Source organism: Nipponia nippon, unplaced genomic scaffold (assembly GCF_047370975.1).
Source record: "Nipponia nippon isolate SJK-2023a ecotype South Korea unplaced genomic scaffold, ASM4737097v1 scaffold_9, whole genome shotgun sequence".
Classification (NCBI taxonomy): Eukaryota; Metazoa; Chordata; class Aves; order Pelecaniformes; family Threskiornithidae; genus Nipponia; species Nipponia nippon.
The window spans coordinates 11,395,485-11,410,500 of NW_028262413.1; the positions used below are offsets into that span (position 1 = coordinate 11,395,485).

General features: G+C 36.9%; 1 protein-coding gene across 4 annotated transcripts in view; it reads right to left on the reverse strand.

Moving 5' to 3' along the window:
• The window catches only part of SHQ1 (SHQ1, H/ACA ribonucleoprotein assembly factor), a 55,561-nt gene that overhangs the window by 24,440 nt on the left and 16,105 nt on the right, over positions 1-15,016 (reverse strand). For all 4 annotated transcript variants that reach the window (XM_087744053.1, XM_087744050.1, XM_087744051.1 and 1 more), the window contains 3 exons: positions 11,010-11,164; positions 9,098-9,151; positions 6,423-6,546 (listed from right to left, as the gene is read on the reverse strand). In XM_087744053.1, coding sequence (XP_087600179.1) covers positions 6,423-6,546; positions 9,098-9,151; positions 11,010-11,164 — 333 coding nt within the window. The remainder of the gene's footprint in view (positions 1-6,422; positions 6,547-9,097; positions 9,152-11,009; positions 11,165-15,016) is intronic.

Below are 15,016 nucleotides of genomic sequence, written 5' to 3' on the forward strand. Positions count from 1 at the left end.
TTGTTTTTAAGTAATTCTGTGCTGAAAAAATGTAGATAGAGAATGAAAGTTAAAGGATGTGGAAGACGGCAATAAGAATAAAGAACCTGGAGAGTAAAAAACCATGGCAAACAAAACAGAAGTGAAAAAACCCACTGGTTTGGAAGAGACCAACTGAAGAAAAGTCAGGAAAGCAAACATAAAATCCCAAATATAACTGATGAACTTTTAGACTGTATCACCATCAATGCTTGTCAAGCCAAGCTTGTCAAACTTAACTATTTTGACTAAAAAGAAGTGTGCTCTTTTAAAAAGAGCTGATATGTGGAATTAAAATTTTGCTAATTTTTTAAGGTTCTAGCTGTCAAGCTGCCAGCCCAAACCATTTGCAACATCCACTACTGTTACTCATCTGCCAAGTAACAATGTAAATTAGTGACTATAACAGTAATTCTCAATAAAAAGTAGTCTTTCTTCATAAATTACTGTTTTAGATTATAGTAGCTTAATGGGCCTCTAATCAGAGAGGCTGCAAACCTAGCCAGACTTAATAATACAGGGAATGCTACATACAGGCAAACACATGGAGCACAGCACACTACCAAACTTCTGCTTTCAGAATACGCATCTTATACAGGCACCTTATAAACAAGACGACCTTATACAAGACCGCATTTAACTCCTTACCACAGGAATAAAAAGTGACAGAGCAAACACTATTTAAGCCTTAATGTAGGATGTTCCATAACACAGAGATGATTTTTGGCCTATTTCTGCGAAATTCCACACTGTAGGTTCTGTCTTTGGTTATCTACTTCAGTCTTCCGTAGACAACTGGTCTTAACTTTCAGGCTGTGGTTATATATTCAGTAGTATTATTACTTACACTGGCTTAAGTACTCTTCGTTGCACTCCTTTGCCTCCCTTTTTTCCACAGCTCTTTGTGATGTGCCAGTGCAAGCATTCACGAAACCATACAGCAAACTGGATCAGAGAACTGATGAAGCCGAAAGATGAACAGGCTAGGGGCTTTTTTGGCAGTCACTGAAAGGCTGTCTATCAAAGCAAACCTAAAATGTACTAGTTTTAAATTCTCACTACTTTTGTAGCCCTAGGATTGTCATTTTTTAAAACTCACTGTATACTGGAGTTAAGAAAGCCACGGAATAGACGATGAAGACATGCCAAGGATAACCGATTTCATTTTCTTCACCGGGCTTAAAGAGGCAAGCACTTTTAAGTTCAAGGGTGAAGAAAAATCGCCTACTTAGAGAAACAGCAATAAATGTTTAAGAGCAGGCACAAGAAACTGATAATAATCTCAGGAAAATATGAATGATTTATTTTTAAGTCTGTTTTTGCATATCTTCTGTGTAAAGTTACATTATACAGATCAATATACACTCTTTTTATGTACAGATGCTATTTCCTGATGATTCAAAAAAACTAGTTATTTTTTATGTACAAATAAAAAGATTCCAACTTCTGTAATAGAATTAAAAATATTTGATCTTCTAAGCTATTAAAATTTAAGATGTAGAACTTAAAAGTATACGACTTAAGACAGACTCTAACACCCTCTATTTTTTGGCATGAAGATCTGTGTTAGAGGTAAAGGACAATAACAACCAACTTGAAATTGGGATATATTGCAAGACGGGGTATCAAATCTAAGTACTAACCCATTGTTTTTCCTGAGACAAAGGTGGCTTTCTTTTTCTGCCATTAAAATCATTACACTGCTGTTGGGGAGAGGACGAGTTGCAACTTCAGAGGAAAAGCAGGAGAGTGGCTGAGCAGGCAAGGCAAAAATCACAGAAGTCAGAGTGCCTGCAGATCACTGGATTCTTCTGGAGTTCATTGCTATGACAGCTGGTAGATGACAGCCCACAACTTCAATTCTACAGTTTCAGAAATCAGTCTTCTTTCCACAGATTAGTTCACAAAAGGATACAATTTGACCCCAGCTCTGTATCTGCTGTTTGATATAACCACCTACTGATTTTACACCATCATAAAATTCTATCGGCTTTCATACTGAATATTTGGAAGCAAAGGAATTAGTAGTCCCATCATTCTATTTCACATTACGTTATTTTTCCTGCAGACTTCTATATGTTTTTCCCTATTTTCAAGAAGGAGGAGCATTCATCTAAAAAGATAAACTGAATTTTACTGTCTCATTAAAAAGTGGGAACAGCAGCATTCTTAAAAAAAAGAAAAGAACTCTTATGGACTTTTAAATGAAAACGTCCCGGTAGTAACTTACGCAGCTAGGCGACAGTACTATGTTTTTAATGGATAATTATATCATCCTAAATCTATTAGTGTTAACTGCTGTATGGAAAGAAGCAAAGCATGTTTTATGTCGCAGAAAATAGCACAAATGAGTTTTCTCTTTATTATTAGCTCATAGACAGTAACTTCCAAATCAGTATTACACAATGGTAACACAGTGTCAGTAAACACTGACATAACCAGCCCACACCACTTAGTTATTACAGGTCTACTGAAAAGAAAAAAGGCTTCACGTATTTACATAAAAACCACACCTGATAAATTTTTGTTAGTTAACTATCAAATGCAGTATATACATTTTGTTGGAAATAGCATTGCATTTCATTCCCTTTTTTAATCCTATCCAAAGAACAGATAAATACAGTAGATATCCTAGATAACTACGCTGAATTTTGAACAGTTTTGCTGAAGTATTATAGAACACTAGAAGAGCATACGAAAAAATCTGCTGAGGACCCCAGCATTAATCAGCTTAATGCATTCATCTTACAATCAACACTTTGGCAGGAAGTCTTAATTATAAATAAAAAGTGTTTCAACCACATGCAAGGATCCCTAATAGCTTAAAATGCAGTATCCTGAACCTTGGAAGTGATCCACCAATATAACACTAATACTTTTAAAGTCAAGCCACATAACTTGAGTCATAACAATTCAGTCCCATCAGAATTCTTTACCATTTTTAAATAAATTAGTTTATTGTGCTCGTTCTTATCAAAACATCCTATTATACTATGTCCCAACTTCTGTTACTGGCATCCTGAAAGAAACCTCAAGTCAGGATGAGGTCAACTCAGACCGATTCTTCCTTCAAGTTAAACACCAGTCCTCTTGCATCTACGTGAAACGGAATAGTTTTGAGGTACTATTTAACTGAATTCGTTATCTGTTACTTGACAGTCATTTTTACCTATGTTCATCACACATATATTGCAATACAGTGCCAAACTGGTGAGGCATCATTTCCAGTAAACAAAGAGGGTAGCAGAGTATTTAATGCTATCTATAACTGCTATGCTTTGCACATTGCATAGTTCGCTAAGTATTTCGTAAAAACAGAAATTCCTCTAAAGCATGGCTCAACTTCCACTTAAGTCTGAAGGAGGAAACATTTTGATTGAGCAAGTGTGGCTTGGCAGTAGAAGCATTATCTACAAATCCATTTCTTTTACGAATACATAGACACGCACTTTTTTTTTTTTCCTCTCCTCTTCTGGTTATAGGCAGGTAATACATCCATTTTGTATCTTTCCCAATTCTTTGGTAGTTGGCTACTTAAAAAACTTAGCACTTTTCACGCTACACATGCACTATAATAGTAAATACTAATTTCATACACAAAACCCAGAACTTTCAGAAGTTAACATTGATCACCATTACTTTTATCACTACACTGCTAACTTTCTAACGACCCTCCCAATACATTTATGTCCACATGAAGGGAGCAATATATTTGTGTCTGCTTCCCCAGGCAGCACCTGGAGATTATCACAGCTCATACTCAAGGTAGTGTCCTCCTCTCTACTATTAACAACTCCAGTTGAAACGGGCATGCATTCTCTTTTCTTGAGGCTTGCACGTGCCTTTTCAGCGTCCTGAAGATCCACGGCCAGCTCTGCGGAGGCAGCCGGTCGCCCCATCCTGCACCGTTTCCCAGGCAACCAGCACAGCACAGACACGCACAGAACGAAGCCAGACCCGCTGCAGTTCTTAACTTCTTCCACTGCTTCTAAACCATTCTAACCACCAACTAAACAAAGCTGAATTTCTGTTAATGCTTATGGCAGTAATTTTTATGCAAATCACTGAGATCAGAAACAACAAGGCTAGCCTATCTCCCATCTCAGTAGAGAACGAGTTAGCATGCCCAAACTACTCCTCCAGAGAAGATGGGGACTTTGCTGTTGGAGCAAGACCATCATGGGCGACACAGGGAGACCGTGACGAGAAGCGTTACTGGGGCCACTGTGTTTTGGAAGCAGAGGGTAAGGAGGCAACTGCAGCCACATATCCAAAGTAGGAGGATGGAGCAGGAAACCTGATACAGAGTTATTGTAGATGCCACCTCCCTTGCCAAACTACTGAAAATATTTTGTTGGATGACCGAATGTTCACGCCAATACCATTTTCCATCATAACGTTAAAAGAAAAGCAAACAGCTTACCTCTCATGTACTATCCTCTTAAGAAAAAAATCTAAAAGGCTGGCAGTGCTGTATGATTTCAGTTTTGTTATGAGAATTTTATTTTTTCACACTTATGAACAGCAGCATAAGCCAGTGGAGATAAGTGAAGAGGGACAGAATATATCTTCCCTTTAAAACTTCACCACCCAACTGTTATAATGTAAATGTTATTTTGAATCATTAATAGTTTTTGGCAGTAGTAGAGATTAATATTGTCATTTGTGGTTTGGGTTTTTTTTTTTTTTAAAGCGCTGCTTCTCAGTGATTCTTCTGTCCAAAAAAGAATCTAACACTGAGTGCTTTTTTTGAAAGCCGTAACTCACAATAAATAGAAAAGTTGCAAGTAACTTTAACAACCCAAGATATAAACATGGTTGTGTACAACTGCCCAACTGAAGCTGGAATAACCACAGGTTTGAAAATTTGTACTGTTACATGAAAGCTATCTGGGATAAACAGGGAATATATAAAAAGAATGTCACTGCTGAAAGAATAATTTGCAGTCATTAAGATGATGACAGCTCCACTCCTGAATGTGAAACAAAATGAAGCTACAAATATGTAGTGTGTAGTCAATTTTTTATTCTTCAGTTTTAATTTTTTTCAATTATTATTTATTTATTTTTCAATAGAATAGTTTTCATGGTATTCACTGTTTGTTTTTTATGAACAGCTCTACTTGGCTGTTATTTAGAACTGTCTTATTTTCCTAATAACAAGCAGAGAACTAACATATGTGCAAGTCAGATTTTGGCCTCCGCTCCTAAGAGAGAAAAATTATATAGGAAGTACTAGAAGAACAATGATGCAAAACAAGTTTTGATGCTGATACAAATTCAGGATTTCTCTTCTTCCCAGACTACCACTGGACTTACCACAGAGTCATCTCAACCATATTGCCTTAATCCTACAAAGAACTGTAACACTGAATATGAACCACAAAACTACCCCTTGCCCTCAAATATGTGATTCTGTATGGCAATACTAAACCAGCACACACAATGGAACAGTTTAGGAATTAAGATGGCTAGATATCAAATACAGTTATTTTGAACAGGAAAAAAGAAAATAACTAATGGACTGGCTCACTTAAAAAAAAAAAAAATCAAAAGATCAGAAGATCTAATTCTAGAAAAAGAAACTGGCAAGGAAAGCAGGAATTCAACATTAGGGTAAGCTTCCTTTCTGTCAAAATCCTAACATCACTGACAAGAGTTAAATTAAAACAATAGTTCTTCCAAACAGTACATCATGCAGGGAAGCTGCCCAGATTTGCAACTGCAAAACCATGATGAGCAGAACTTAATCAAACAGAACAGCTGGAACAATTGAAGACAATGATGCTTTAAAAACTTCCCTTAGATGGAGACATACCATGGAAGTTATCGGAAATCCTTCCAATCTTTGTTAACAGGGTTTCATTCAGGTCATTAAAGAACACAAAGAACAACAGAAAACAACAGGACTGCTGCTATACTTGTAAGTGATCCTGCTTTGAAATAAAAACTTAGACACCTTTAGAATAGGGTGTAAAAAAAATTATAGTATCTAACCTACCATAACAAAAGTTTCAAAAAATGTTCTTTTCCAACAGAAAAATCTCTTTACAGATAGACACAGCATAGAGAAAAATACTTTAAAGACTTACAAATCACCGTTGGACTATCTTGATTTACCAAGATACAAGATCTGATCAAAGATTTTTCTAAGGATGAGATATTTGTAACATTTCTTCTGTGTAGATTTTCTGACATGAATAATACAGCTGAATTTACACCAGAAATGCATGTATTACACGCTGGCTAATAAATGAGTATAGATATCCACAAGATATCCAGAAATGTTGGTATCTGTCAAGTTTGGGTCACACTGGCCAAAGGATTCAAAAGTTATTAAAAGAAACCAGACATACAAACAATGTGGCTATACAGGCACCACTTCCAATCCCTAAAAAACTTACCTAGTTGCAGTATCATGACTGTATCATTGAAGGCACGTGTCACTAATCCAAAATGTCTGTGTAGGGGATAGCATAGCACTCTTCTTCCAAAAGATACCAGGACGTCATGAATGCTAGTAAAACTCTGTGTATATCAGTGAAAAATCTGAATTAGACTGTGTGTTTTCGATATCAAGAATTAGTTTTTTGTTTGTTTGTTTTCCTTTAAGGGAAAAAGTCATAGCAGAATAGGAAAAAAAAGCACATTTTTTCCTATATTATGCATCTAAACCTCTGTATTTTAATAGATATGGAAATCGACACGTTAAATAGAAACAAGACTGCACATTTAGTTTGCACGGCAGGATAACAGAAGTCCTATACATTTTAGTGGTTTTGAATTAAAAAAAGAGTATAGAGAACATGAGAATGAAACATCTAGCTCAAGACTTTGCTATTCTTTAGATTAAAGCAATAAATTACATCTGTCCCACATTATTATATATATTAAGGGGAAGCTATAAAAAGCCTTTTAAGAATAAAGAAAAATTAAAACCACATGATATTAACAAAATACATGTGTACATATAAGATCTTTAAAAATGATACATGACTCTGCCTTTCATGAAAATTATAGATATTCGAGACAGGGATAAATATATCTACCTAGGGAAAGCAGTTCATTGTCTTCCTTTATGAGTGAGGAAGACCGCTAATTTCCTCAGGCCAGAGGCATTAATGAGTTATTAAAGACTTTAAGAGAGTGATTTCCTTTCCAGTTTTCAGTTTTCAAGACAAAATATTCCATTTATGAATTCAAATAAAAATACCTATTTCATCTTGAACTCTCAATTTACTAAAATTAATAAAAATGCTTTGCTGACAGCCAGCACTTTTTTGCATTATGTGACTACCTCAACCCATTTTTCATTTTAATGGATCGCCGGTAAGCATTTAAACCATTTATGTTTTGTTATTTAATATTTAGAGTCTAAGGTGTGTATATGTCATGCATAGCAAAATGGCAGTCAGTTCAAACAAACCATAGCTGAGGCAATTTTGTTTACAGATTGATGAAAACACCCGCCTCTACATGGTTTGTATAACAGATATAGTTATTAACAGCTTGGTGCCAGGAGACTGAATTTTCTGGGTGTGAAATATACTGTTGGCACAGGCTGCGCCAAGAACTGCTATATTATAGGATAAGCACATGCAGAAAACTCCTTCACTATGTTAGGAAGTGGATCTGAAAAACATTCGAGTTAAGGCAATCACTGTATTTTAACTGCATTCCTTTGTGACTTGCTACTGCAGAACATTCAGTTGGAAACAAATTAAAACTAACAGATCTAGAAAAGCACTTCTCATAAAACAAGTTATTACTGAACATAACATTCATCACTACTAGAAACGTTTGAAGGACTGAACCCAAAACTCCTGTCAAGTTTCATTTTTGATCCTGCAAACTGAGACTGGATTACAGGCCAGGTTAAGTCCCTTCCCCTTCCAGCTCTGTAACAACTTAATTACACAGGCCTGTGTGCTTTCAGTAGACAATCTGAAAGTGCAAAGAGTAGAATTCAGTTTGTTTCCTCTAGTCTATGTTGGTTTCAAAGGGCTAGCAGCAACTAAACAATTAGGCATGCGGCAAAAATGAAGGGGTGGGTAAAGCAACACATGTCCACTAACTAACTCTGCATGAAACCTGAAACAAAGTATTCGGTGTGTGCCTGAAAGATCACACAATCATTAAAGCCTTAATGAGACAACAGTTTTACAACTACAGAACTGAGGTCTTTTTGCTACAAGAATATGGCATTCAGCCTCTCCATGTTAGGTGGGGGAAAAAAAACCAAAGCAAATCCACCTTTTGATGGAGCTCTAAGAGCTCTTCCTATCATCGGGTTTGCATTTACTTCTGGGCTTCCCAGTTCCACTCTCAAATGTACTCTGAAGCCACACAGCAGAATGAAGGAGAAGCCAGAAGCCACCTGATTTGCAGCCAAGAAAAAGAGCAAGCTAGAAGTGCAGAATGATGAACTTGGAAGGCTGAAGAAAGGCTCAGCAGTCAAAACTCCCAGAAGTGAACAATAAGCAGCTTTATTAAGGCCTGCCATCTTCAAAAGTTATTAAAAGATATCTGAGGTAGGACTTAAAGGACACAAGAACACTAAGAAATTACATTCCCTGCTTTTTATGCCCTTTATGCCCTTTCTATTTTAAAATGCTTTAGCCAGTTAAATGGGAAGATATCTACCACTTCTGATCAAGGAGCTAGAAGGCTATATTTTCTTGCCCTGAGCACGGAGTTGCACACACATACTGTGGACATAAGTGAGGAATAATTACAGTTACTTCCTAAATAAAGGTCAGGACCTGTGAATCAAGCCCAGGACCTAGGGACAGCGTGTAGACGAGCAGCTTTTTCATAGTGCCTGTCCTTAGCTTTTCCAGAATGGGCCAGAAGGCAGCCCAGCACTCAGACAGACAAGAGGTCATACTCCAGTCTCTTGAGGCTACTAGCAGCTGAGAGCCCAGAAGTCACTATCAATTTCTTGTAACCTTTTTTAAAAAGAGGACGTACACTTAATTCATCTTCAATACTGAAAGACTAAGCTTCCCAAAAAAGAAACATACAATACCAAAAATAAATAATACAGCAAACATGACGCAAAGCTTAAGTTTTAACTTACCTCCAGCCAGCACAACGTTGCGCTCAGTTTCCTGATGTTCCAAGATGACTCAACCTGATTTTAAGAGGAGGCCGTAAAACAAGTATTATCTAATTCAACATTCAAGACTGCTGGCAAGCTATTTAAGATAACATTCTGGCAGCAATTTAAGAACCTTTGTGAATATGAAGCAGTAATTATATTATGTGCACTGAAATGGCCACAGGACAGCATTAAAAATTATATTGCAATGCAGATGTTAAATAACTGAATTGGTTTCCGTATTGGGAATATCAAGCCCATGCACAAAGCCTTTAAAATACAACAACAATCACAGAAAAACGGTATTTTAGTGGAATTCTGTCCCTTTTCACCAAGCAACAGAAACTTGAATCAACAAAGCTCAAGTTAAAATGCCTTGTTTCATGAAAACGGCTCAAGAGTTTTGGCTTTCAGAGAGGGTCCTAAAGCCAGCAGTACATGTAAAATGTCATTATTCTTAAAATGTGACAGATTCATAGTATTTGTGTGGTAGTGTGGTCTAGTGAGATGATTAGGGCAAAAAGCCAGGAAGCCTTGATCTATAATCCTGGCTCTAGTAAAGATTTGTGTGGCCTGAAGCTCTTGGTTTTCCTATTTAAAAGGAAAAAAAAAAATTAAAAAAAGGGGGGGAAAAAACCTCAGTGTTTTCCACATGCACCATACGGTTACTGCAAAGATCAACCAAGAATTGTACCATTGTGTTCCTCGCATATTTGCAATTTTGTGCAACACTAACATGCAATACAACAACCATCTGTTGAATAAGCAGGTAAGCAGGTCTGGACATTTCTGCTTGCCATTCTAAAATCGATGCCCCGCAATTGAGTCTGATTAAGACAGAATGGTTTTGATTATATGTTCCAATATTTTTATTAAAAGCATTGAGAAAACATCTCATTGGTTAGTATCAACAGAGGAGATGCTAGGCACAAAGTTGCATCTGGGAAGCAAGTCCATTTCAAAAAGGCAAGCTATCCACAGAACAGCATGGAATCCATCCTAAACTTCTGCTATTTTCTTAATTCTTTATATCCTGTAAAAAGCCTAGGATACAGAACACAAAATAAAGCTGGCTGCTGCTTGTCTAAGAGATGGGCAAACACCAGAATCCTGAAAATGGAAACATGCCTTCCTGCTTCCCTCCAGTGTTTGAATACTAGAAAAAGAAAAAACTCTGCATTAGTTTTTTTTTTATTTTTTAAATGTGTGTCAATTTTAAAAATTTTTAATGTCTCACTCTAGTTTCCAGAATGCCTCAGGAAACACCTTCTACGCTCAGTACGTAAGTTTAAAAAAAAAAAAACAAACCCAAACACAAAACCAAAAAAAAACCCAAACCAAAACAAAAAACCCTAAACAAATCAGTTTTGTTAAAGGTATATAATGGTAGCCTGTATAAAATGCTAAACCCATAGTTTCAGTCTTACAGACTTAGTGATTTCCCGTGCTTTTTTAGAATCCAAATCAGTAGTGGTATTACTACAGACAAATATACCTATTGGAGAACTGTCCAAAAAACAGAAGGAAGAACCATCAACATGAAAGAACAATTATTTTGTGAAATCTGCATTTACATAAATCAAGACACATCACAACACAAAACAAATCAGAACCAAACAGAATTGTTTGGAGTCTCCTGCACTTCCACTTCCCTTCTACAGCTAAAATGCTGCTCCAGAAGAACAGAAGTATTTAGAAATCGTATTAATCCCCACATGCATCCCAACAGCTCAATCTAGAGATAGAGTCTTTCATTTTAACTTACTCAATTATATATTTTTAATGCTTGGAAGTAAGTTCACTTTAAAAGGCAAGTTTCCTAAATGACAGTACAGGGGCCAGCACTAGGTTCCTAAAACATATTAATTTTTTTTTTTTTTTTTAAACTTACATTCTTGTCTCCTTCATTGACACAGATTTCATAGCAATACGCCAGAAGGATATCAATTAAACCAAGATATACTTGATGACGGCTTCTTTTATCCAGAAGATAAGATTTATTTGTGAACTTTCTCAGCTGCTCTCTCTCTTCCTCAGAGAAGACAACTATAAAAAGTAAAAGGATAATTGATTATGAATTTAAAGCTGGCACATTCATTTTAATAGGTAGTAATACTACTTCAACAGTCTCCTTAAAAAGAAGTGTGTAACTAATCACAAGTCAGTCATCACTCACGAAAAAGCCTAAATCATTCTTACTTTCATTTTTAATTTTTATTAAACTCTGATATATTCCTTTCAAAGTCAAGTTCCAGCCCTGCAATGTACTCCATGTACACACTGGCAATTTTGAACCCCTCTGAAAGTGCCAAGGATTTCTGTGGGTGCCTGGGTATCTTATACAGAGATAAATGCACAACCAGGATCCAAGTAAATTGAAGTTTCTTAAGTCCATGTTGTATGAGATAAAAATAAGAAAACAGGGTAACAAAACCAAATATATTTTCTTATTGTAGAAAAGGGTAAGAACTAAAGAAACAAGGAAGGAAAAAAAAGAAAAGGTACAATTCCGTACTTCCAAGCCTCATCAATTTTGACTAATGACCTAGGCATGATTTAGGAGCTTCATTTATGCTGTCTGATAACATCCTTCCAGTGTCTGAGGAAGATCAAAGAAAGATCAAAATCCTATCCCCACCAATGTCGGCATGAAAGCTGCATCTCCTTCCAAAGAGCTATGGTATCCACCATCAGTGACCATCATATTTTGCTTATCTTCAGTGTATCTCATTTAGTTAAGAATGGTTATACTGAGCCAACCTAAAGAATCTTCTCACCCAGTACTTTCTCTTTGGGATGCAAAAGGAAGATAACAACAACATAGCAGGCATGCTGTGACAACGCATCGAAGTATTTCTCCAGGAAACAGTGGTATAGACATGGATAGATATGGTTGAATATTGAATGGTAACCCTTCTGAAGAGTACTTAAAACACTTCAGAAAAGATGGCAGAATTGGCTTGAAATAACAGTAGAGATTAAGTAGATACCTGACTAGAAGCCATCTCTGTACAAACCTGAGGTAAATCAAGAAACCATTTAGTAAAATTAAAACAGGCAGAAGCCAGAGCTAAGAGATTTTCATCCAGGCTGCATGGAGCACAGGCATTCCATGTCAACAGGCTCTGATTTACCGAATAAGATAGATGTAGTGAGCACATTTTGGTCACACCACAGAAGAAAGTTACAGGCACAAGGCAACTTGACAGGAGAAAGAAGCGTTACTAGCTCGACAGCTGATGCTTTGGTGCATTGAGGAAGTCCCACTCCATGATTTGTTCAAACAACAGTAACACTGGAACCAGCCTGAGTTTAAAATACCACTCATTGAAGGAGATTTCTCTGAGGACAGGAACAAACTTAAAGCAGCACTCTTGTTACACTGTCAAAATAAACCCTAAGTGCCAGGGGTAGACACGTGATGTACTCCTTAACTTACTGAATTTGAGTTATTTATTCGGGGGGGGGGGGGGCGCGGGACACACCAAAACCTTACAATTAATATTGAAATCTCTCTTCAATTATTCTTTTACCATCCTTTTTTTGAGTCACTATGTTCTGGAATACTTAGCTGGGGGCAGAGAAAAGCTGTAGGCAAGATGTACAAACTTAAAAATGTAAAACAATTAATGGTTTAATCACTAAGATGAGGATGTGATACTGGCTAAGCATTAGTATGTTCATCACCCCAATAAAGCACCTGAAGAGTGCTTGCTAGCCAGGCAGGCAGCTGGGAAGGGTCAGCCTTTGTGGCTCCCCGAGACAAATCCTTGAATTTTGCTGAGCCACCATCTTCCACCAGCTTCATCAGCACTAACAACTTGACCTGATAACCCAACAATTCGTGCCCCAACTTGATTCCTTGTTTTTCCAGTTTAGGATTTTATATCTTCCACGTTGGTATTGACCTCCAGAATCCTTGAACTACTAATGATCCTGTTTCAACAATCCTACCTGCAATTTTACTGTTCTTATTTTTTCTGCAGACTTTCTCACAGCTCTTTCTCAGCAGTGTGAGCCAAAGTCATGCAGCTGGGCATAACCCATAATCCAGAGCCCTGGGCCCTTGGGACACAGGCAGGCAAATCCCCAGCAGGGTGATCGGGGGGGGTGTTACAGCACAGGTTACAGAAAGAAATGGTTACCACTCCGAGTAAACCAAGTTCCTTTTTACACCCCTTGCCCATTTCTCTATCATAAGGATGATGACTGCAAGTGTGCTTACAGATGTTTCTCCTCAAACATCGCTCATCATCATTTTACACAATCCACATTCTCAGGGATTCAATCCGTCCATAAGACATGTGGTCCTCTTTATCCCAGGAGCTTTCTACAAGCTTTCTAATTTTATGACATGTTTTGAAATAAATGTTTTTGATGCCAAAGGCATGTACATATGCACACACCTCATCTCAAGATAGAAAATTACGAATTAGGAAGAACATTTTTGAATGTTTCTTCTTTATGAACTTTTAAAATGTTTCGATCAGCTTCATAACCATGAAATACTTGATTTAAATTCCTATAGAAACTTCTTGATGAGCTAAACATTTCTCTGGAGTCAAGCCAGTCTCCATTTATTTACAAGCTCCCACAAAAGAAATTCCAGCTTTTATACCATCTTGAGAAAGCCAATCTCTTCCACTTGCTATGATCTAGCACAAAGTGACAATTTAGCAAGACTATGGTAGTTCTAACTCTGTTTTCTGTTAATGCAATGCAGTTCAGTATTATCCCTTAAATCACAAATATAGATGATGTAGCTATATTCTAACAGCAAATTTCTTTATAAGTTCTTAAATCGCACTGATTCTTCAGTGAGTCACCTCTATCATTCATATTAAAACTATCCATAAAACCATATGTGCAATGTTGCAGCACATTTGAAAAAAAAAAAAAACAGTTTCTCAAAAACATAACATAAAACCACTTTGTAAGTTGCTACAGTAGAGTGGGTTTAATGAGGTATCACTACAGGGTGTTTACAGTTAGAAGAAGGTCCAGTTGGAAAGAAAAAAGGCAATTCCAATTTCAGCTAGCTTTCACTAGAAAACCCTCTCACAGAGCACAACACAATTTATTACAAAATCATATGCAAGTGGCACTTCCACCCTGAAAAGAAGCACAAAAGAGGAGAGGCGAAACTGAAGATAAGATGGAAAAAATTCTGAAAAGCAAACAGCCAAAAGTTTGTTAGCAAAGACTACTACAGCAGATCAGATTTAGAAAGCTTAAAATCACTTCTGATGACTACAGTAATAAAGAATTTTTTTACAAAGAAGCTAAATAATTCCTTCAAAGCAAAGAATCTATCACAGACACAATACCTGTTAAACAGTTATGCCAGCACTCTCCCTGTTTCTAGGCCCACCTCCGTGTGCTTGCTACAGTTAGCAGTCAAGATGCAGACACACCAGGAATGCAACTGTTCTCCTTCAGAAACTCACTATATTCAGTACTGGATCCACTACTGAGAATCCACTCTTCTTAATCAGCGACTACGACCTGAAGTTTGTCTCATAGCTGATCAAAATTAACCTCCCTCATCATCAGAGATAACAAACAGTCCAACACTGAGAGCAAAAAAACTGACTTTTAAAAGTATTTGTTAAGGTTCCCTAAAATCCACATTCTAGAGGAACACGTAAATGTAAGTCATACTTCCCTTCTAAGTAGAAAGCACAGAAACTCCTAGTGAAGTTGATGAAACATACAAGATAAAGCTTTCTTCCTCTAAAACGCAAACTCTGAAGCATCATAACATATACAACTGGACCATAAACACAAAAACTGCAACTCTACTAGACAACAGCAAACAAGACACAGACTAGACAATTCCCAAAGGTAAATGTTACAAGATGTTCATTAACTCACTGCAAAGTGCCAGGTGTTCTAAAT